This window comes from Nycticebus coucang, chromosome 3 (assembly GCF_027406575.1).
Source record: "Nycticebus coucang isolate mNycCou1 chromosome 3, mNycCou1.pri, whole genome shotgun sequence".
Lineage (NCBI taxonomy): Eukaryota > Metazoa > Chordata > Mammalia > Primates > Lorisidae > Nycticebus > Nycticebus coucang.
The window spans coordinates 64,930,868-64,954,052 of NC_069782.1; the positions used below are offsets into that span (position 1 = coordinate 64,930,868).

The 23,185-nt window shown below is 48.2% G+C and overlaps 1 protein-coding gene and 1 non-coding gene across 2 annotated transcripts in view; one reads left to right on the forward strand and one right to left on the reverse strand.

Moving 5' to 3' along the window:
• Positions 1-23,185, forward strand: part of LDLR (low density lipoprotein receptor) — a 45,125-nt gene that overhangs the window by 12,751 nt on the left and 9,189 nt on the right. Inside the window, exons 2-14 of the mRNA XM_053583265.1 lie at positions 661-783; positions 2,265-2,387; positions 3,011-3,397; positions 4,385-4,507; positions 7,981-8,103; positions 9,571-9,690; positions 10,448-10,573; positions 13,635-13,806; positions 13,899-14,126; positions 19,441-19,559; positions 19,856-19,995; positions 21,626-21,767; positions 21,889-22,041. Of these exons, the coding sequence (XP_053439240.1) occupies positions 661-783; positions 2,265-2,387; positions 3,011-3,397; positions 4,385-4,507; positions 7,981-8,103; positions 9,571-9,690; positions 10,448-10,573; positions 13,635-13,806; positions 13,899-14,126; positions 19,441-19,559; positions 19,856-19,995; positions 21,626-21,767; positions 21,889-22,041 (2,079 nt within the window). The remainder of the gene's footprint in view (positions 1-660; positions 784-2,264; positions 2,388-3,010; positions 3,398-4,384; positions 4,508-7,980; positions 8,104-9,570; positions 9,691-10,447; positions 10,574-13,634; positions 13,807-13,898; positions 14,127-19,440; positions 19,560-19,855; positions 19,996-21,625; positions 21,768-21,888; positions 22,042-23,185) is intronic.
• Positions 1,376-1,480, reverse strand: LOC128582763 (U6 spliceosomal RNA). Its single transcript, XR_008379208.1, has one exon. It is a non-coding gene; the product is annotated as a U6 spliceosomal RNA (small nuclear RNA).

The window sequence follows — 23,185 nt, forward strand, 5'->3', positions numbered from 1 at the left end:
GAAACTCAAACTCCTGAGCTCAAGCGATCATCCCATCTCAGCCTCCCAGAGTGCTGGATTGCAGGCATGAGCCACTGCCCCCAGCCTATATTTATAATTTCTTATAATTCTTTATCTCTTTATGTTTCCTTTCTACCCACTGGAGACAGCTCCTGAAGTTCTCTTCCACCTTAATGATTTTGCTGTGTCAATTTTCCTCATGACTGTTTTCAATACAGCCTTTTAATCTGCCAAGTACTTTTCATTTCTTTATTAGCGTCCAGGAAAGTTCTAATATTTTATTCCAAATGGGGTTCATATTTTGTAACCAGCAACATCATGTCAACATCTTTGTTGCTAATTCCCTCCTTGGGGTTTATTCTCTGCATCCTTCACTATACTTTAGAGTTCATGAAATTTTATTTGTGGTGCATGTTTAATTTCGTGGGATTCCGTCTGTTCCTGATAGAATTACATTTCTGGTTCATTCTTGAGTTGGCGAAGTAGACACAGAGGTATGTCCAGTTTCTGATTCTGGAATTTAAGAACTCCCTTCCGAGGTGGCTCCTGTGGCTCAACGGGGTAGGGCGCTGGCCCCATATGCTGGAGGCAGTGGGTTCAAACCCAGCCCTGGCCAAAAAAAAAAAAAAAGAACTCCCTTCCCCTTTTCTTCTCTCTTAGAGGAAGACAGATGTGAGAGGAATGAGTTCCAATGTCAAGATGGGAAATGCATCTCCTACAAGTGGGTTTGTGATGGCAGCCCCGAGTGCCCTGATGGCTCTGATGAATTCCCGCAGACCTGCAGTGAGTCCCCTTTGGGAGGAAATCACCTCCTAACCTTTTTATTGTATCTATTTTAATCATTTATTATATTCATTTTAATCCTAACCATTTTTGATGATGGTGGCTGGAGTGAATTGGGAGGTGAGGAGAGAACTTATTGGAGCTTTCCTTAAAGCTATTAAATAACTTTTTTTTTTCAATTGAGGTAAAGCTTACTTAGTATGAAATTTTTTTTTTTTTTTTTTGTAGAGACAGAGTCTCACTGTACCACCCTCGGGTAGAGTGCCGTGGCGTCACACGGCTCACAGCAACCTCTAACTCTTGGGCTTACGTGATTCTCTTGTCTCAGCCTCCTGAGTAGCTGGGACTACAGGCGCCCGCCACAACGCCCGGCTATTTTTATTTTTTGTTGCAGTTTGGCCGGGGCTGGGTTTGAACCCGCCACCCTCGGCATATGGGGCCGGCGCCCTACTCACTGAGCCACAGGCGCCGCCCACTTAGTATGAAATTAACCAGCTCACTGGCATTAACTAATTCAGAATACTATATGGCCACTACTTCTATCTCATCACAAAACCTTTTCGTCACCTAATTATCCAATTTTTTTTTTTTTTTTAATATGGAACGCTTCACAAATTTGTGTGTAATCCTGTGCAGGGCCATGCTAATCTTCTCTGTATTGTTCCAATTTTAGTATATGTGCTGCAGAAGGGAGCACTAATCATCCAATTTTTTTTTTTTTTTTTTTGTAGAGACAGAGTCTCACTTTGTCGCCTTCAGTAGAGTGCTGTGGTGTCACAGCTCACAGCAACCTCCAACTCCTGGGCTTAGGTGATTCTCTTGCCTCAGCCTCCCAAGTAGCTGGGATTACAGGCACCTGCCACAACGCATGGCTATTTTTTTGTTGCAGTGTTGTCGGGGCTGGGTTTAAACCCACCACCCTCAGTATATGGGGCCGGTGCCCTACCCACTGAGCCACAGGCACCACCCATAATTTTTATTATTCTCCATTATACGCCCTTTGTTTTGACCCATAAAGGATGGCATTGGCTAGGGATGGTGGAATGCACCTGTAATCCCAGCTGAGCATGGTTGCATAGCCACTCAGAAAGCCATAGAAGGAAGATATCCTGAGCCCAGAAGTGATTTGGTCTTAGCTCACAGCAACCTCAAACCTGTGCTCGAGTGATTCTCTTGTCTCAGCCTCCCAAGTAGCTGGGACTATAGGCACCCACCACAATGCCCGGCTATTTTTTAGAGATGCAGTCTTGCTTTTGCTGAGGTTGCTCTTGAACCTGTGAGCTCAGGCAATCCACCCGCCTCAGTCTCTTTAAGTGCTGGGATTATAGGTGTGAGCCACCAAGCCCGGCCTAGTTAATTTTTTTAAGGGTGGGACTGAGGCTCTCTTAAACATCTTGGGATTTTCACTTTGCAACAATGGGACTAGTGAGGCTGACTGGTCTTGCCATTTGAATGAAGGCTCTGTCCTATTTCTCCTATAGTGTCTGTTACCTGCAAATTAGTGGACTTCAGCTGTGGGGGCCATGTCAATCGCTGCATCCCTCAGTTCTGGAGATGTGATGGCCAAGTGGACTGTGAAAATGGCTCGGATGAGCAAGGCTGTCGTGAGTATTGCCTGACAGCTCCCACATCCCGGGCTGTATCCCTGTGGCTGGCCCCGCCTGTGCTGATGAGTGTGTTGGGGCCTTTGGGTGGTTGTCAGAGGAGCTGCATGTTGGCAGCATGGCAATGGCTCTGTGTCTTGGGGGCTTGGTACAAGCACCAAAATGACACTCAAAGGAAATGCTCATTGCAGCATTTAGGATTTCAGATGTTCGGATTTGAGATATTCAAAATATCCAGTGAGGATAATGGAAATATTCCAAAATCCGAAACACTTCTGGTGCCAAGCATTTCAGATGAGGATACTCAACCCATAATAATGATAGTGATCCTATAGGTAGTGTGACCACATTGTGGGACCCAGCTTCAGAGCTTTACACCTAGGAATATGCTAGTCCTCACATCCATACAAGGAGGGCATGTACAGATGAGGAAATTGAGGCACAGAGAGGGCAGTGGCTCAGAGTTCAGGCCATGAAAACTCCCTGGCCCACCTCTCTAGGCCTCTGCTAACCAGGGTCTGTCCTCTATGGGCACAGCACCTCTGCTTGTAGAAGGGGCTGGTGTCTGTGGGAGGGAGGGGATCCAAGGTGACAAGGTGGTCTCTCTCCATCTGTCCCCACAGCAGCCAAGACATGCTCCCAAGATGAATTCCGCTGCCATGATGGCAAGTGCATCTCCCAGCAGTTTGTATGTGACTCGGACAGGGACTGCTTAGATGGCACAGATGAGGCCTCATGCCCCGTGACCACCTGTAGCCCTGCCAACTTCCAGTGTAACGATTCCACCTGCATCCCTGATCTGTGGGCTTGTGATGGTGACCCTGACTGCAAGGATGGCTCAGATGAGTGGCCAGACCGCTGTGGGGGCCAAGACACATTAGCCACCCAAGGGAACAATGGTCCCTGCTCCTCCCACGAATTCCACTGCCATAGCGGCGAGTGTATCCACTCCAGCTGGCGTTGTGACGGCGGTCCTGACTGCAAGGACAAGTCCGATGAGGAGAACTGTGGTATGTATGGGGAGTGGGGTCCCTTCCGTTCTCAGCCTCCTACAGGTGTGTAATAGAAAATAAATAGTTAAGCACTTTTAAATCATTTGCCAAGAAAGTTGGTTCCATGTTGTTTTCCTTTCACTCTTTCTGATCACATTAAGGAGAACGTAAATCCCCAAAGTACCCTCTGTCTTTAACCCCTAGTTGCTCTCTCTCTCTTTTTTTTAGAGACAGTCTCACTTTATCATCCTCAGTAGAGTGCCGTGACATCACAGCAACCTCCAATTCCTGGGCTTAGGTGATGCTCTTCCCTCAGCCTTCCGAGTGGCTGGGACTACAGGTGCCCGCCACAACGCCCGGCTATTTTGTTGTTGTTGTTGCAGTTTGGCCGGGGTCAGGTTTGAACCCACCACCCTCGGTATATGGGGCCAGCGCCCTACCTGCTGAGCCACAGGAGTCTCCCATTGGTCTCTTTTTGATAAAGGAAATGAGCTGTAAGCTACAGTATTTTTTTTTTTTATTGAGACGGAGTCTCAAGCTGTTGCCCTGGGTAGAGTACGGTGGCATCATCAGCTCACAGCAACCTCTAACTCTTGGCCTCAAGTGATTCTCTTTTCTCAGATTTTCGATTTTTAGTAGAGACGCAGTCTCGAGTTTGCTTGGGCTGCTCTTGAACTTGTGAGCTCAGGCGATCCACCCGCCTCGGCCTGTCAGAATGCTAGGATTACAGGTGTGAGCCACCTCGCCTGGCCTTCTTCCTATTTTTCACACTATGCTGTTATTTTAATTATAATGTCCCACGATTCTTCTTTTAAATTTCACAATTCTTTATTGATCCTCAGAAAGTCCTGTGGTAAAAGAAAATCTTCTAAAACCTGCATTGAAATGCATCTGTGTTAAAATGGAAAATATTAGGACAGGTGTATCTGGGGAGGTTTTTCCCAGAGTAGGCAGGAAGCTCATCATTTTCCTTTTAACCTAATGAACACTCTCTGTCTTTTCCAGCTGTGTCCACCTGCCGCCCTGACGAATTCCAGTGCTTGGACGGGACCTGTGTCCATGGCAGCCGGCAGTGTGACCAGGAATATGACTGCAAGGACATGAGTGATGAACATGGCTGTATCAATGGTGAGCTCAGGCTGCCGGTTTCCCATTACCCATCTCCAGTGCCTTGCTGTTTGCAAATGTTCTGGAAAGTCAGAGGGTGGTTTCCAGGACAGCTTTGCTCCAGCGTGCTCGGGTTGGGGACCTTGGGCAAGTTACATAACTCTCTGAGCCTCGTTTCTGCTTATGTGAAAAATGCACATAATGATAGCTTCACATTCAGGACTGAGATTTCTTTCTTTCTTCTTTTTTGTGACGGGGTCTTGCTCTTGCTCAGGCAATCCACTCATCTTGGTCTCCCAAATGCTGGGATTACAGGCGTGAGCCACCTTGCCCAGCCTGGACTTTGAGATTTCTTTTTTTTTTTTTTTTGTAGAGACAAAATTTCACTTTATGGCCCTTGGTAGAGTGCCATGGCATTATACAGCTCACAGCAACCTCCAACTCCTGGGCTTAAGCGATTCTCTTGCCTCAGCCTCCCAAGTAGCTGGGACTACAGGCGCCTGCCACAGTGCCCGGCTATTTTTTGGTTGCAGTTCAGCCAGGGCTGGGTTTGAACCCGCCACTCTCGTTATATGGGGCCGGCGCCTTACTGACGGAGCCACAGGTGTGAGATTTCTTAAGGTCACTGTGGGCAGAGCACATGTCTTTGAGCTTGTAGTAGAATCCTCCATTCAATTCCATGTAAATCACTGAATTCCCAAAGTGCACTCCTGGGAATGTACTCAGGAGACAGATGTACCCATGCAGCAGAGACTGGTGGCTTTGCAACATGCACAGCAACACCTAGTAGCAAAACCTAACAGCAAAACTCTAGAATTAAGCAAAGGTACATCAATGTCAAATTGATTTCCTTTTAATTTGTATTTACAGCAACATACACATAACATAAAACTACCATCTTAACCATTTTTAAGTGAACAACTCGTCAATTTTTTTTGTGTTTGTTTTGTTGCAGTTTTTTTTTGGCTGGGGCTGGGTTTGAACCCACCACCTCCTGCATATGGGGCCGGCGCCCTACTCATTGAGCCACAGGCACTGCCCATTTTTTTTTTTTTTTTGGTAGAGAGAGTCTCACTTTATGGCCCTCGGTAGAGTGCCATGGTGTCACACAGCTCACAGCAACCTCCAGCTCCTGGGCTTAAGCGATTCTCTTGCCTCAGCCTCCCAAGTAGCTGGGACTACAGGCCACAACGCCCAGCTATTTTTTGGTTGCAGTTCAGCCGGGGCCGGGTTTGAACCCGCCACCCTCGGTATATGGGGCCGGCGCCTTACCGACTGAGCCACAGGTGCCGCCCACAACTCATCAATATTAAGTATATTCACATTAATGTGTAACCATTACCACCATTCCTCTCCAGAACTTTCTCATCTTCCCAAACTGAAACTCTGGCCCTTTGAAATGCTAACTCCACACCACCTCCCCAGACCCTGACACCCACCTTGTACTTGCTGTCTCTGTAAATTGGACAACTCTAGGGACCTCCTATGAGTGGAATCATGCTTTCTGGCTTATTTAATTGAGCATAATGTCCTCAAGGTTTATTCCATTTGTACCATGTATCATAATTTCCTTCCTTTTTTAAGGCTGAGCAATTCCATTGTATGGAATATTACTTTATACTTAATAACATTAAATAATACTTTAGTAGAAATTAATTGGGTGGTGCCTGTGGCTCAAAGGGGTAGGGCACCAGCCCCATATGCCAGAGGTGACGGGTTCAAACCCAGCCCTGGCCAAAAACCACAAAAAAAAAAAAAAAAAAAGAAATTAAGGGCGGCGCCTGTGGCTCAGTGGGTAAGGCGCCGGCCCCATATACCGAGGGTGGCGGGTTCAAACCAGGCCCCGGCCAAAACTGCAACCAAAAAAAAAAATTGCCGGGCGTTGTGGCGGGCGCCTGTAGTCCCAGCTACTCGGGAGGCTGAGGCAAGAGAATCGCTTAAGCCCAGGAGTTGGAGGTTGCTGTGAGCTGTGTGAGGCCACGGCACTCTACCGAGGGCCATAAAGTGAGACTCTGTCTCTACAAAAAAAAAAAAAAAAAAAAAAGAAATTAATATAAACTTAAATAATATTTCATTGTATGGTTGGACCACATTTTGTTAATGTGGACACTTGGGTTGCTTCTGCCTCTTCAGTCCTGCTGCTGTGAGCATGGAGGTCAGCAGGTCAGCAGTGGGGAGCAACATAGTGGGACACAGACAGCCAGGAGAAGAAGCTACAGCCACTAGCCGCAACATAGCAAAAACTCATAATTTTAGTATTGAGACCAAGAAGCCAAGTTGCAGGAGACTGCCAGAAAAACAAGCAAAATTAAATAATACATTCTTTATTAACATGTGTTTTTGTTTGTTTGTTTGTTTGTTTGTTTTTTGGCGTCACAGCTCACAGCAACCACCTCAAACTCCTGGGCTCAAGCGATTCTCCTGCCTCTGCCTCCCAAGTAGCTGGGACTACAGGCACCCGCCACAATGCCCAGCTACTTTTTTTTTGGTTGCAGCCATCATTGTTGTTTGGCGGGCCTGGGCTGGATTTGAACCTGCCAGCTCAGGTGTATGTGACACCTTAGCCACTTGAGCCACAAGCACCAAGCCACAACTTTTTTTTTTTTTTTGAGACTAAGTCCCACTCTGTTCCCCTGGATAGAGTACTATGGTGTCATAGCTCAGAGCAACCTCAAACTCCTGGGCTTGAGCAATCTTCTTGCCTCAGCCTCCCAAGTAGCTGGGACTATAGGTGCTTGCCACAACACCTGGTGATTTTTTTCTATTTTTAGTAGAGATGGGGTATTGCTCTTGCTTGGGCTGGTTTCGAACTCCTGGGTTTAAGCAATCCACCTGCCTGGGCCTCCCAGAGTGCTTGGATTATAGGCATGAGCCACCTCACCCAGCCTGTTGCAACACTTTAACTTTTGTCTTTCAGTGAGACAGCAGCCACAGACCCATGTAAATGAATGGCTGTGGCTCTGTGCCTATAAAACTTTATTGAAATAAATAATCCAGGGCGGCACCTGTTGCTCAGTGGGTAGGGTGCCAGCCCCATATACCAAGGGTGGCAGGTTCAAACCTGGCCCTGGCCAAACGGCAACAAAAAATAGCCGGGCGTTGTGGTGGGCGCCTGTGGTCCCAGCTACTCAGAAGTCTAAGGCAAGAGAATTGCCTAAACCCAGGAGTTGGAGGTTACTGTGAGCTGTGACACCACAGCACTCTTCCGAGGGCAATAAAGTGAAACTCTGTCTTTAAAATAAATAGATAAATAAATAAATAAATAAAAAATAAACGATCTGAACCGTTTTGGGTCAGGGATGGGACATGGTTTCCCAGCCCCTGCTCTAATTCTTAAGCTGATTAGTGGTTTCTTAGGTGTTAAATTAGATCATTATGTTTTAGTAATGAGTACGTTTGTATATATCCCTGTGGGAATGAACCCTCATATTAGTGTGCTAAGCAGATTCCTCCACCTCATATATACCTGACCCTCCTCTCTTTCCCTCTCATAGTGACATTTTGTGAAGGACCCAACAAGTTCAAATGCCACAGTGGTGAATGTATAACCCTTGACAAAGTGTGCAACTCGGTACGGGACTGCCAGGATTGGTCGGATGAGCCCATTAAAGAGTGTGGTAAGCCTCAGGGTGCAGTATGGGACTGACACGTGATCAAACTGAGGCTTTGAGGACTATCCCCCCCACACCCCTGCCCCGCCTCATTGAGCAGAGGGTGTTTGGGCTCTGGTACAAGACTGATGTGGAGAAGGTTTGGGGATAAGTGGCTTTACTTCTTTGCTTCAGCGTTCACATCCATCAGATGTGAAGGTAGTCAGTCGTGCACACATTGTAGAGCTATTGGGAGGCTGGGAAGCTGATAAATTGTTTGCTGCACTCTGACCCATAGCAGTGACAATTTAAGAGGTATTTTGTTTGGAGGGTTTCTCTTAAGGAAAACAAGATATGTGAATTCTTTTTTTTGGTTTCCTGTTTCTCTCCTGAGAGGTTTTTTTCATTTTACTCAGACTGCCATGGGATGGGTAGTTAAGACCTTATTAGGAATAATTGTATAGTACAGAGCTGGGCTGTGAATTTTCTCTGTCAAGGACAAGAGAAAGCCAAGCATGGTGGCTGACACGTGTAATCCTAGCATTTTGGGAGGTTGAAGCAGGAGGAGTGCTGGAGGCCAGGAGTTTGAGACCAGCCTGAGCAAGAGTGCAGGCCCTGTCTCCACCAAAAATAAAAAATCAGCCAGGTATGGTGGCCAGCACCCAGCTACTCAGGAAGCTGAGGCAGGAGGGTCACTTGAGCCCAGGAGTTTGATCCTGCAGTGAACCGTGATGACACCACTGCAGCCCAGCCTGGGCAACAAAGCAAGACCTTGTCTCTTAAAATAATAAAATAGGCAGCACCTATAGCTCAAGTGGGTAGGGCGCTGGCCACATATACCCAGGCTGGCGGGTTCAAACCCAGCCCAGGCCAGCTAAACAACAATGACAACTACAACCAAAAAATAGCCGGGCGTTGTGGTGGATTCCTATAGTTCCAGCTACTTGGGAGGCTGAGTCAGAGAATCACTTAAGCCCAGGAGTGGGAGGTTGCTGTGAGCTGTGACATCACAGCATTATACTGAGGGTGACAAAGTGAGACTCTGTCTCAAAACAAACAAATAAACCACCCTCCCACAAATAATAAAATAAAAAGCCAGAGAGAAAAAGTTTTGGACTCTGAGCCATACACTTTCTAGTGAACTTTCTTTCTTTCTTTTTTTTTTTTTTGTGTTTTTTGGCCGGGGCTGGGTTTGAACCCGCCAACTCCAGCATATGGGACCAGTGCCCTACTCCTTGAGCCACAGGCGCCGCCCTTCTTTCTTTTTTTTTAACCCGGCCCTACCTCAGTTCCCCAGCTGTATTTCAGCTATATTTATATACAAATACATTCTCTTTGTGTGTGTGTATTTTATAATTGTGTTTGGGATAAAGATGGTGAAATAGCACAGGGTGGCTATTTCAGGAGGGGCATCTTCAGGTCTTGCCACAGGGTGGCAAGGAGGGGCATCTTCAGGTCAGAGAGTGACTGCTCTGTGTCCCCTGCCTGGCATAGGCACCAACGAGTGCTTGGACAACAATGGAGGCTGCTCCCACATCTGCAATGACCTCAAGATCGGTTACGAGTGTCTGTGTCCTGACGGCTTCCGGCTGGTGGACCAGCGAAGATGTGAAGGTGATTCCTGAGCAGGGCCAAACCCTGGATCTCCTGTACCCTCCCTGACATGATGACTGAACTCCAGATGCCGCAGTTTCCTCATCTGCTAAGTGGGCACGAAAGCAATCCCCACTCTACAGGAGGGACATATGAGACACCATAGGCATAAATATTTAGCCCAGGCCCAAGAGCACTTGGTTTCTTAGAGATTTTTGCCTTTTGGGATTAATAATTAAGAAATTTCAGGCTGGGCGCAGTGACTCACCCCTGAAATCTTTGCACGCTGGGAGGATGGGGCGGGAGGATCACTTGAGCTCAGGAGTTCGAGACCAGCCTAAGCAAGAGCCAGACCCTGTCTATACTACAAAAAGAGAAAAATTAGTCAAGGGTCGTGGCAGGCACCTTTAGTCCTAGCTACTCAGGAGGCTGAGGCAGGAGGATCACTTGAACCCAGGAGTATGAAGCTGGTATGAGCTAGGCTGATGCCACAGTACTCTAGTTTGGGGCAACAGAGTAAGGTTCTTTCTCAAAGAAGAAAACAACAATGACAACACAAAAAGAAATCTCGGCTGATGGGGCTTCACTCTCTTAGCTAGCTCTATGATGAGTTGGGGATCCTCTTTGTTGAGAATGACACTTGGCCATTTCCTTAATGTTCCTCAGAGGGGATGGGCTATCTCCCACATCTTTGTGAGTTGCGGGTCTTAGTCTGGGTCCCACAGCTCTATCTGAAGCTTTTGTCAATGATCACCCAAAACCTTTCTCTGTCTCCCAGATATTGACGAGTGTCAGGACCCTGACACCTGCAGCCAGATCTGTGTGAACCTGGAGGGCAGCTATAAGTGCGAGTGTGAAGACGGCTTCCAGCTGGACCCCCACACCAAGGCCTGCAAAGCAGTGGGTGAGTGTGGGAGGTGACCAGAATAGGTGGCCTCAACCCTCACAAGCCTGCGAAGTAGGAAATTTCATCATCTGAACTTTGTACAAACTCAGGTCCCCTGACCAAGAGGCTGTTTACTCCTAAGACCTCTGGCAGGTGAACATGCAGCCTGGGCAGGACTTGGGTTTGTCAGGGGCTGGCCCACATGTGTCCTATTCCTTAGGAGTTCCTGGCCCTGCAAGTGGGGGCAGGAAGCAGCCTTCCTGTCTGGGACAACCTAGGGAGTGACTTCATAAGGCAAAAGATGGAAAAGCCCAAGCTGCCCACAGCCCCTCATGCTGAGACATACACCCAGAAAAGCAAATTCATTTAAAACAGACCAAAATATAACAAAAACATAGTATGAAACAAAATTACATTAGTAGTTGAATGTCTTTCTTTTTTTTTTTGTAGAGTCTCACTTTATCACCCTCGGTAAAGTGCTTTGGCATCACAGCTCACAGCCACTTCCTACTCCTGGGTTTAGGCGATCCTCTTGCCTCAGCCTCCCAAGTAGCTAGGACCACAGGCGTCTGCCACACACCTGACTATTTTTTTTTTTTTTTTTTTAGAGACAGAGTTTCACTTTATTGCCCTCGGTAGAGTGGCATGGCGTCACACAGCTCACAGCAACCTCCAACTCCTGGGCTTAGGTGATTCTCCTGCCTCAGCCTCCCGAGGAGCTGAGATTACAGGCGCCCACCACAACGCTCAGCTATTTTTTTGTTGCAGTTTGGCCGGGGCTGGGTTTGAACCCGCCACACTCATTATATGGGGCCGGCGCCCTGCTCGCTGAGTCACAGGCGCCACCCCGCCTGGCTATTTTTTGTTGCAGTTTGGCCGGGGCCATGCTCGAACCCGCCACCCTCGGTATATGGGGCTAGTGCCCCTACCCACTGAGCCATAGGCACCATCCTTTTTTTTTTTTTTGTAGACAGAGTTTCACTTTGTCGCCCTTGGTAGAGTGCGGTGGCATCACAGCTCATAGCAACCTCCAGCTCTCGGGCTTAGGTGATTCTCTTGTCTCAGCCTCTCAAGTAGCTGGGACTACAGGCGCCACAACGCCTGGCTATTTTTTGTTGCAGTTTGACCAGACCCGAGTTCGAACCTGCCACCCTCGGTATATGGGGCCAGCACCCTACTCACTGAGCCACAGGTGCTGCCCAGCAGTTGAATTTCTTTTCTATCATGAATAAAGTTTAGATTGTACTTGGAGCCATGCACCAATTCTTAGAATTTCCCAGGTCAAAGTATTCTGTATTTCCAGATGTGTAACTGACCCAGGGGAATTGTCTGAACATACAGATGTCCTTAATATGTTATCCCAACGAGAATCCATTTTGCAAAAATATTTTATTTTATTTTATTTTTTTTTTGCAGTTTTTGGCCAGGGCCGAGTTTGAACCACCACCTCAGGTATATGGGGCGTGTGCCCTACTCCTTGAGCCACAGGCGCCTCCTGCAAAAATATTTTAGAGCGTCACCCTCTTCCTCAGGGGTCTCTGATGGCATTTTGTTTGTTTGTTTATTTATTTATTTAAGACAGAGCCTCACCTTCTTGCCCCCTGTAGAGTGTGTGGTGTCATACAGTAACCTCAAACTCTTGGGCTCAAGTGATTCTCTTGCCTCAGCCTCCCAAGTAGCTGGGACTACAGGTGCCCACCACAACCCTTGGCTATTTTTTAGCTGGTCTTGCTCTTGCTCAGGCTGATTTCGAACTCTTTTTTTTTTTTTTGTCGAGACAGAGTCTCACTTTATCGCCTTCGGTAGACTTCTGTGGTGTCACACAGCTCACAGCAACCTCCAGCTCCTGGGCTTAGGAGATTCTCTTGCCTCAGCCTCCTGAGTAGCTGGGACTACAGGCGCCCACCACAAAGCCCAGCTATTTTTTTGTTGCAGTTTGGCTGGGGCTGGGTTTGAACCCGCCACCCTCAGTATAGGGGGCTGGCGTCCTTACCTACAGAGCCACAGGCGCCACCCTCGAGCTCTTGAGCTTAGGCAATCCACCTGCCTCAGCCTTCCAAGTGCAGGGACTACAGGCATGAGTCACCACTCTCAGCCTTAGTTTTTCTATTTTTTTTAAGTGGAGATGGGGTCTTGTTTTTGGTCAGGCTGGTCTCAAACTCCTGAGCTCAAGTGATCCTCCTGCCTTGGCCTCTCAAAATGCTAAGATTGCAGGTATCAGTCACTGCGCCTAGCTTTCTTTTGGCATTTTAAGTCTTGTCCTCTGAGATGATCCCCTTTGATAGCTCTCTGGCCTCCCTCTGTTTAGCCTCATGTGTATTTTGGTCTCTCCTGGGGTGGAGTATGTATGTGGTGCCTTCAGTAAATTCATGAAATACACTCTAGGTTTTGAGATTTTACTTTTGAACCCATTTCATACATATTGGTGTTTATAAAAGTGCCATTCCTATAGGAAGTGAGGTCCAGTCACAGAAGTGGTTGGCTAAATGTCGGTTTTATGGTGAGAGCACAGCCCTGCAGTTGGAGAGACCTGAGTTAAGATCCCACCTCTGGGGTGGCGCCTGTGGCTCAAGTAGTAGGGCACGGGTCCCATATGCCTGAGGTGGCAGGTTCAAACCTAGCCCCGGCCAAAAAAAAAAAAAAAAGTTCCCACCTCTGCCTCTCACTTGATGTGTGATCTTCGGCCAGTCACTTCCCCCCTAAGCCTCACTCCCTTCATCCGTGGAGGTGGGTTAAATACAGGCTTGTGAGAATCATTTAGGAGGCTCTAAGGACCTGGGGCTATCCCTGGTTATCTGGTTTCTGGCCCTGGGATAATTAGGGCAAAAGGATAATGGCCTGGAGTGGGACAGCCCAATAGAGGTGACAGGTATATGGGCTGGTCCCTTTGCAGATGAGATGAATCTTTAAAGTGGCTAGGAATTGGCCACTCTTGGCCAATCCCTTTAGCATCAGCATGTCCCCAGATGACAAAGCATCTAAACACACGGGTAATCCTGCACAGATGTGTGGGTTCAGCCACCACCCCTGCAGCAGGCTGCATCCTTAGCTCCTCTCACTGCCCTTCTTGTGTCCCTAGGTTCCATTGCCTACCTCTTCTTCACCAATCGTCATGAGGTAAGGAAGATGACGCTAGACAGGAGCGAGTATACCAGCCTCATCCCCAACCTCAAGAACGTGGTTGCTCTGGACATGGAGGTGGCCAGCAACAGAATCTACTGGTCCGACCTGTCCCAGAGAAAGATTTACAGGTGAGAGTCAGTCAGCCCTGCATGTGGCCCTGGCACCCTGGTGTGACAGGGCTCCCAGCCCTGACTCTCACTCTTCCCTCCTTGTGCCTCAGCACCCAGATTGATGGAGCCCACGGCTTCTCTTCCTATGATACCGTCGTCAGTGGAGACCTTCAGGCCCCTGACGGGCTGGCTGTGGATTGGGTCCATGGGAACCTCTATTGGACCGACTCTGTTTTGGGTACTGTCTCTGTGGCTGATACAAAGGGTGTGAAGAGGAAAACACTATTTAAGGAGAAAGGATCTAAGCCAAGGGCCATCGTGGTGGATCCTGTTCATGGGTATGTATTTATAATGCTGAAGGTTGCAATTAGTTATTAAAAAGAAAAGAGCTAGCTTGGCACCTGTGGCTCAAGCGGCTAAGGCACCAGCCACATACACCTGAGATGGCAGGTTTGAATCCAGCCTGGGCCACCAAACAGCAATGACGACTGCAACCAAAATATAGCCCGGCGATGTGGAGGGTGCCTGTAGTCCCAGCTACTTGGGAGGCGGAGGCAGGAGAATCGCTTGAGCCCAGGAGTTGGAGGTTGGTGTGAGCTGTGATGCCATGGCACTCTATCCAGGGTGACAGCTTGAGGCTCTGTCTCAAAAAAAAAAAAAAAAAAAAAGGAAAGAGATGATTAGGACTTGGAAGAATATTATGTGTCCCGGGTAGATTAAGTTAGGTGATGGAGTGTCCTGAGCTTCAGGGAAGACCTGGCATCAAAGTCTCACACTATCAGGAAAGGAATAGCAGCCTGGAGTACAAGCCTTAGTGGGGGGAGGGGGGGGTCCTATTGGATGCCTGTTATATTACCTGAGCTAGAAACAGACCTCAGGGAAAAATTCAAACCAAAGACTAAAATACTAGGCTGAGTGAGGTGGCTCACATCTATAATCCCAGTGCTTTGGGAAGTCCAGGCAGGGGGATCACTTGAACCCAGGAGTCCAAGACTAGCCTGGTCCCCATCTCTACAAAAAAACTTTAAAAAGCCAAGCTGGGTAGCAAGCTGAGTAGCTGGGTCCCAGCTACTCAGGAAACTGAGGCAGGAGAATAGCTTGAGAGTAGGAGTTTAAGGCTGTAGTGAGGAAGGAAGGAAGGAAAGGAAAGATAGGAATCTAAACTACTTATTTTATTTTATTTATTTTTATTTGTTTTTTATTATTATTTTTTACAGACAGAGTCTCACTTTATCACCCTCCATAGGGTGCTGTGGCATCACAGCTCACAGCAACCTCCAGCTCTTGGGCTTAGGCAATTATCTTGCCTCAGCCTCCCGAGAAGCTGGGACTACAGGCGCCCACCACAACACCCGGCTATTTTTCTGTTGCAGTTTGGCCAGGGCCAGGTTTGAACTCGCCAACCTTGGTATGTGGGGCCAGTGCCCTCCTCACTGAGCCACAGGCACTGCCCTTATTTTATTTTTGAGACAATCCATGGCATCATAGCTCACAGCAACCTTAAACTCTTGGGTTCAATTGATCCTCTTGCCTTAGTTTTTCATATATATATATATATATATATTTTTTTTTTTTTTTTTTTTCTTCTTCTAGAGACAGAGTCTCACTTTCTCACCCTCAGTAGAGTACGGTGGTATCCTTAGCTCACAGCGACCTCCAACTCCTGGGCTTAGGCGATCCTCTTGTCTCAGCCTCCCAAGTAGTTGGGACTGCAGGTGCCTGCCACAATACCTGGCTATTTTTCGTTGCAGTTTGGCTGGGGCTGGGTTCGAACCTGCCACCCTTGGTATATGGGGCTGGTGCCCTACCCACTGAGCCACAGGCGCCACCCAGTTTTTCATTTTTTTTGTAGAGACGGGGTCTCACTCTTGCTCAGGCTAGTCTAAACTCCTGAGCTCAGGTGATCCACCCACTTCAGGCCTCCCAGAGTGCTAGGATTATAGGCGTGAACCACTGCACCTGGCCTAAAATGCTAATTTTAATACATATCAGAATTTAATGTGAATCCAACATTATAAATTGTTTTGTTCATGGGCGGCACCTGTGGCTCAGTGGGTAGGGCGCCGGCCCCATAAACTGAGGGTGGCAGGTTCAAACCAGCCCCGGCCAAACTGCAACAAAAAAATAGCTGGGCGTTGTGGCGGGCGCCTGTAGTCCCAGCTACTCGGGAGGCTGAGGCAAGAGAATCGCCTAAGCCCAGGAGCTGGAGGTTGCTATGAGCTGTGTGACACCATAGCACTCTACCAAGGGTGATGAAGTGAAACTCTGTCTCTAAAAAAAAAACAAAAAAATTGTTTTGGCGCTAGGGCTCGGATACTAGTTGCTGGACTCCAGGACACCCTTTGGCAGCAGCAAACAGGAATCCATGGTGAGAATGGGCATGATGTGCTCAGGGCTCCCAGCGTCTGAGACAGAAACCTCAGGCTTTAGAAGTGCCCATTTGTTGGTAATTCTCAGTGCCTGGGCTGGCAAAGGGGAGAGTTAACATTGTCATTGGATCCTTAATTGTGCGTTTCATGAATTTTCATGTTTCCGCTTGCAAGCTTAATGTTGCTTTCTCAGTGAGATTTTTTGTCCTTGAGTGTAAGAGACTTGTAATTACAGAGTGTTGTGGATTGGAGAGGGTGATTAAAATGGATTTTGTGAAAAAAAAAAAAAAAAATTGTTTTGGCATTTTGTGTGTGTGTTTTAGTTGTTTTTTTTTTCTTTCTGTCACCCTGGGTAAAGTACATCATCATAGCTTCTTGCAACCTTATACTCCTGGGCTCAAGTGATTGATCCTTCTACCTCCCAAGTAGCTGGAACTATAAGCACATCCTGCTATACCTGGCCATGTGCTACAAGTTGAATGAGAAATGAAAACACAAATTTGGGCCGTGCCTGTGGCTCAGTGGGCAGGGCGCCAGCCCTACATACCGAGGGTGGCGAGTTCAAACCCGGACCCCACCAAACTGCAAAAAAATAGCTGGGCCTTGTGGCGGGCACCAGTAGTCCCAGCTATTGGGGATGCTGAGGCAAGGGGATTGTCTAAGCCCAGGAGTTGGTGGTTGTTGTGAGCTGTGCGATGCCAGGGCACTCTACCGAGGGCGATAAAGTGAGACTCTGTCTCTACAAAAAAAAAAAGCACAAATTTAGTGTTTTGTGGGAGAGTCCCTTAGGCCATAGTATAGAAGAAAAAAATACTAAGTTCTTAGCTGGACATTGTGGTGGGATCCTGTAGTCCCAGCTACTTGGGAGACTGAGGCAAGAGAATCTCTTAAGCACAAGAGTTACAGGTTGCTATGAACTGTGATGCCACGGCACTCTACCCAGGGTGACATAGTGAGACTCTGTCTTGAAAAAATAAATAAAAAAAATACCAAGGTCCTCCATTAAGTTAGTTTTGGGTAGTCTTCTGCATGTGTGAAGCTTGGGGATAGGACACAGAGGAAGGTGTCACCCAGGTTGACCACCACGCAGGCATCGTGCTGACTCAGCAACTCTGGGGGCAGGACACCACCATGTGCAGCCCCTGGCAGGAAGCCTCATCCTGCCCTGTGTGCTTTGTACCTAGCAGCCTCTATCTGCCATCTGGGTACATGAGAGGCAGGATTTCACAATTTCCCAGGAGCACTGACAACCTGGGATGAGGTACATCCTGCTGGTGGCAAAAATCCGTGGAAGGTCTGTCTGGGGGAGGGGACATTGGAGAAGACAAATGTGGCCATCTTCCTACGGTATCCAGAAGGGAACCGAAGATTGGGCAAGGAAGAGAGTACATTTAGATGGAACAGGATTTTCAGTTGAAGCTGGGGCTGGCAGGCCCTGATTGAGTTAGACAAATGCTTGTTGGTATCAAGGAGCACTAGTTAGGGTGACATGTGGCTACACAACTACCAGGACACAGACAGAGACAGAGACATTCAGATCCACTCCACTCAGACACAAATCATATGCGTGTGTTTATATTCTGTTCTTTTTGTGTGTGTGTGTGCGTGTGGGGGCAGAGTCTCATTTTATTGCCCAGGCTAGAGGCTGTGATGTCACAGGTCACAGCAACCTCCAGCTCCTAAGTTGTAATGATCCTCCTGCCTCAGCCTCCCGAGTAGCTGGGACTACAGGCGCCCGCCACACGCCTGGCTATTTTTTAGACACAGGGTCTCCCTCTGGCTCAGTCTGGTCTTCAACTCCTGGCCTCAAGGGATCCTCCCACCTCAATCTCCCAGAGTGCTCAGATTACAGGTGTGAGCCGCTGCACCAAGCCTGTTTCTGATTATTCACAAAGGAGCATGCTGTGCATGGCTGGCTGCCTGGCTCGCTGCATTTTCAGTTCCCTGTACACTATACAATGAGTTTATCCACTGGGAGGGGCATAATTTTTTATTTTTAATTTAATTTAATTAATTAATTTATTTATTTTTGGTTTTTGGCTGGGGCTAGGTTTGAACCCGCCACCTGGCATATGGGACTGGCGCCCTACTCCTTGAGCAACAGGCGCCGCCCTATTTTTTATTTTTTTTTGCAGTTTCTGGCCATGGCTGGGTTTGAACCCCAAGGGCACGATTTTTTAAATTGGTGCCCAGTACATAGAAATGTAGGTTACTTTCCCTTTTCTCCCTTTACTTCATACAAAGTAACAACTGTGAATTCAATACTCACAAATGGTCCGCTTTAAATTTTTTTACTTTACAATAGTGGGGAAAGCGACATGTACTCAGTAGAAATCATGCAATGTTTTTTTTTTTTTGGCCAGGGCTGGGTTTGAACCATGTCTGCCTAGCATTCTGAGAGGCTGAGGCGGGAGGATGACATGAGCTCAGGAGTTTGAGACCAGCCTGAGCAAGAGCGAGACCCCATCTCTACTAAAAATAGAAACAGTTAACCAGATGTCATAGTAGTGGGTATCTGTAGTCCCAGCTACTTGGGTGGCTGCGGCCAGGAGTTCAAGACCTAGCAGTGTATCTGTCTCTTTTTTTTTTTTTGTAGAGACAGAGTCTCACTTTATGGCCCTCGGTAGAGTGCCATGGCATCACACAGCTCACAGCAACCTCCAACTCCTGGGCTTAGGCGATTCTCCTGCCTCAGCCTCCTGAGTAGCTGGGACTATAGGTACCCGCCACAACGCCCAGCTATTTTTTGGTTGCAGTTCAGCCAGGGCCGGGTTTGAACCCGCCACCCTCGGTATATGGGGCTGGTGTCTTACCGACTGAGCCACAGGCGCCGCCCGAGTGTATCTGTCTTTTAAGAACTAAAGCAAAAAACAAATTCACAGTCCCCAAGCTGGTTCCTAAGTCTAGGCCTGGTCGTTTAAGGCTGAATCTGTTCTTCAGTGTTAGCCAGGACCACCCCACCGACGACATCCAGCCTTATTTTTTATTTTTATTTTTTGTAGAGACAGAGTCTCACTTTATGGCCCTCGGTAGAGTGCTGTGGCCTCACACAGCTCACAGCAACCTCCAACTCCTGGGCTTAAGCGATTCTCTTGCCTCAGCCTCTCGAGTAGCTGGGACTACAGGCGCCCGCCACAACGCCCAGCTATTTTTTGGTTGCAGTTTGGCCGGGGCTGGGTTTGAACCCGCCACCCTCGGTATATGGGGCTGGCGCCTTACCGACTGAGCCACAGGCGCCGCCCCGACATCCAGCCTTATATCTGCTCTCTCGGTTTTCCCGCAGCTTCATGTACTGGACTGACTGGGGAACCCCTGCTAAGATCAAAAAAGGGGGCCTGAATGGTGTGGATGTGTACTCTCTGGTGACTGAAGGCATCCAATGGCCCAATGGCATCACCCTGGGTATGTTCACAGAACGGCCGTCCCCACTGGCATTGGGCACACTCTGTATGATGAGGTGGGTGAAAGGCCAGGATGCTCCTGAACAGCCCCACTGAGCTCCTTGAGCTGATTCTAACCCACATTGTCCCTACCTACCCCACGGAGGAGATAGTAGGGTGAATGCCACCAGGCGTAGCATGGGGTTCAGGCTCACATGTGCTCAGAGCTGCTTTTCTGTATGTTTCTCTGCTCCAAAGACCCCCTCTGGCAATTTTGCATCAGCATGTGACCTCTCCTCTTCTACCTATGGACTCTAGATCTTTCCAGTGGTCGCCTGTACTGGGTTGACTCCAAACTCCACTCCATCTCCAGTATTGATGTCAATGGTGGCAACCGGAAGACAGTGTTGGAGGACAAGAAGAGACTGGCCCATCCCTTCTCCTTGGCCATCTTTGAGGTGAGACTTGGGAGCATGAGTGAATCCACGGCTGACTGTTAATTACTGAAGCAACTCATGTATGAGATATGGGTGCTCGAGTGGCAGGGTGACACACCTGTCTCATTCATTCAAGCCAGTATAAGCAGAGAAAACCACTGGTATCAGCAAGAGTCTTAAACCTGTAATTATTTCTGTTTTCTTTCTTTTTACCAAAAGAATCTTAACATGCCTAAACCAATGGTTGTCATGTGGAAGCAGTTTTGCCCCTTGGGTAACATGGCAATTTCTGGAGATTTTTTTTTTTTCTTTTTGTAGAGACAGAGTGTCACTTTATGGCCCTCGGTAGAGTGTCGTGGCCTCACACAGCTCACAGCAACCTCCAACTCCTGTGCTTAAGCCATTCTCTTGCCTCAGCCTCCCGAGTAGCTGGGACTACAGGCGCCCACCACAATGCCCAGATATTTTTTTGTTTGCAGTTTGGCCGGGGCTGGGTTTGAACCCGCCACCCTCGGTATATGGGGCCGGCGCCTTACCAACTGAGCCACAGGCGCCGCCCGATTTTCTGGAGATTTTTTGGTTGCCAAAACTGAGTGGAGGTTACTATGAGCATCTAGTGGGTAGAGGCCAGGGCTGCTGTTAAGCACACAAGCCACAGCATTAGCAGGCCCTGATATTCATTCCTCCATGTTCACAGCTGCATTGTTTATATCAGCCAAAAGGGGGCATAACCTACAGATAAACACGAAGTGGTCCGTCCATATGATAAAATATTATTTTAACTTATTATTTAAGTAATATTTCATCCAGTAGAATATGGTTCAGCCTTAAAAAGGAAGGAAAGTCTGACACACAATATGCTCAGTGAAATAACCAGTCACAAAGGGACAAATGCTATGTGATCCTATTTATAGGAGGTCCCTCTTGTCATCACATTCATAGAGAAAGGAGAATGGTGGGTGTCAGGCGCTGGGGAGGCAGATGGGGAGGAGTTAGTGGTTCCTGGGGACAGTTTCAGTTTGGGAAGAAGAGAAAGTTCTGGAGGTGGATGGTTGTGATGGTTGTACAGCATTGTGAGTGTGCTTAATGCTACAGAATTATGCACTTTATAGGGCCGTGCCTGGGTCTCAGTGAGTAGGGCGCCGGCCCCATATACCGAGGGTGGTGGGTTTGAACCTGGCCATAGCCAAACTGCAACAAAAAAATAGCTGCACATTGTGGCATGCGCCTGTAGTCCCAGCTACTCTGGAGGCTGAAGCAAGAGAATCGCCCAAGCCCAAGGATTTGGAGGTTGCTCTGAGCTGTGACGCCATGGCACTCTACCAAGAGTGATAAAGTGAGACTGTCTCTTAAAAAAAAAGAATTATGCACTTATAAAGCGTTATGGTACCCGAGTGCAGTGGCTCACACCTACAATTCTAACACTTTGGGAGGCTAAGACAGAAGGATCACTTGAGGCCCGGAGTCCTAGATTAGCCTGTGCAACAAAGGAAGCCCCCCATCTCTACAAAAAAGAAAAGGAGCGTTAGGGTGGTACATACTATGTTTTGTGTATTTTACCAAAATGAAACCCTGATAGTGGTGGAGATAGTGGTCTGTGTCCTTTCTCAGTGGCTAATGGGATCTGCCATCTTCCGTACTACCCGCATAGGACAAAGTGTTTTGGACAGACATCATCAATGAAGCCATTTTCAGTGCCAATCGCCTCACGGGCTCGGACATTAATTTGGTGGCTGAAAACCTATTGTCCCCTGAGGATATTGTCCTCTTCCACAACTTCACACAGCCGAAAGGTATGGTTGGGGTGGCTGTCTGTACCCCTACCTTGAGACTTTCCCATGGCTTCTCTTGGAATTTTCTAGAATTGTCTGGCCATCTCATTCTCACTCTGACTCCTCACTCTTTCTGCCCTAGGGGTAAACTGGTGTGAGAGGCCCACTCTCCGAAATGGTGGCTGCCAGTACCTGTGTCTTCCGGCCCCACAAATTAACCCACACTCGCCCAAGTTTACCTGTGCCTGCCCGGATGGCATGTTGTTAGCCACGGACATGAGGAGCTGTCTCACAGGTAGGGGTACAGGCCTTGTTTCTATCTCCTGTGAGGCCCTTGCCAAGACTCTCCATGCACATCTGTGAAACGGGTTCTTTAAAAGTCACAAGGACTTTGCTTTTCTCTAATGCTGGGCAATTAACACCATGCTGGGCATTTAGACCCAGGGTCACTTTGATGCCTAGTTCTGTCTTTCTTGGCCCCCTGAGGAAGTGGTCTGACTTCTAATGGGTGCACACAGAGAAGAAATACACCCCATTCTTGAATTCTTCTTATCTGAGACAGTCTCAAATTGAGGCCAACAGGTCCAGGTCCAGAACATCTTTTTTGGTTTTTTCATTTTTTTTTTTTGAGACAGAGCTTCAAGCTGTTGCCCTGGGTAGAGTGCCATGGCATCACAGCTCACAGCAACCTCCAACTCCTGGGCTCAAGCGATTCTCCTGCCCCTGCCTCCCAAGTAGCTGGGACTACAGGTGCCCGCCACAGTGCCCGGCTAGTTTTTGGTTGGAGCTGTCATTGTTGTTTGGCAGGCTCTGACTGGATTGGAACCTGCCAGCTCAGAAGTATTGTGGCTGGCACCTTAGCTGCTTGAACCACAGGCGCCAAGCCTCTTTTTTGGTTTTTTGTTGTTTTTTTGGCCGGGGCTGGGTTTGAACCCGCCACCTCCGGCATATGGGACCGGCGCCCTACTCCTTGAGCCACAGGCGCCGCCCTGTTTGTTTTTTTTTGAGACAGACCCTCAAGCTGACTCCCTGGGTAGAGTGTGTAGCATCACAACTCACAGCAACTCCAACTCCTGGGCTCAAGAGATTCTCTTGCCTCCCTGCCTCCCAAGTAGCTGGGACTACAGGCGCCCGCCACAACACCCGGGTATATTTTAGTTGGAGCTATCATTGTTGTTTGGCAGGCCCAGGCTGGATTCGAACCCGCCAGCTAAGGTGTATGTGGCTGGTGCCTTAGCCGCTTAAGCCACAGGCGCCAAGCCTCTTTTTTGTTTTTTTGCAGTTTTTGGCCAGGGCCGGGTTTGAACCCACCACCTCTGATATATGGGGCCTGCGCCCTACTCCTTGAGCCATAGGCACCACCCTGTTTTTTTGTTTTTTGAGACAGGCAGGGTCTTGCTATGTGCCATGGTGTGGTCATAGCTCAGTTCAGCCTCTAA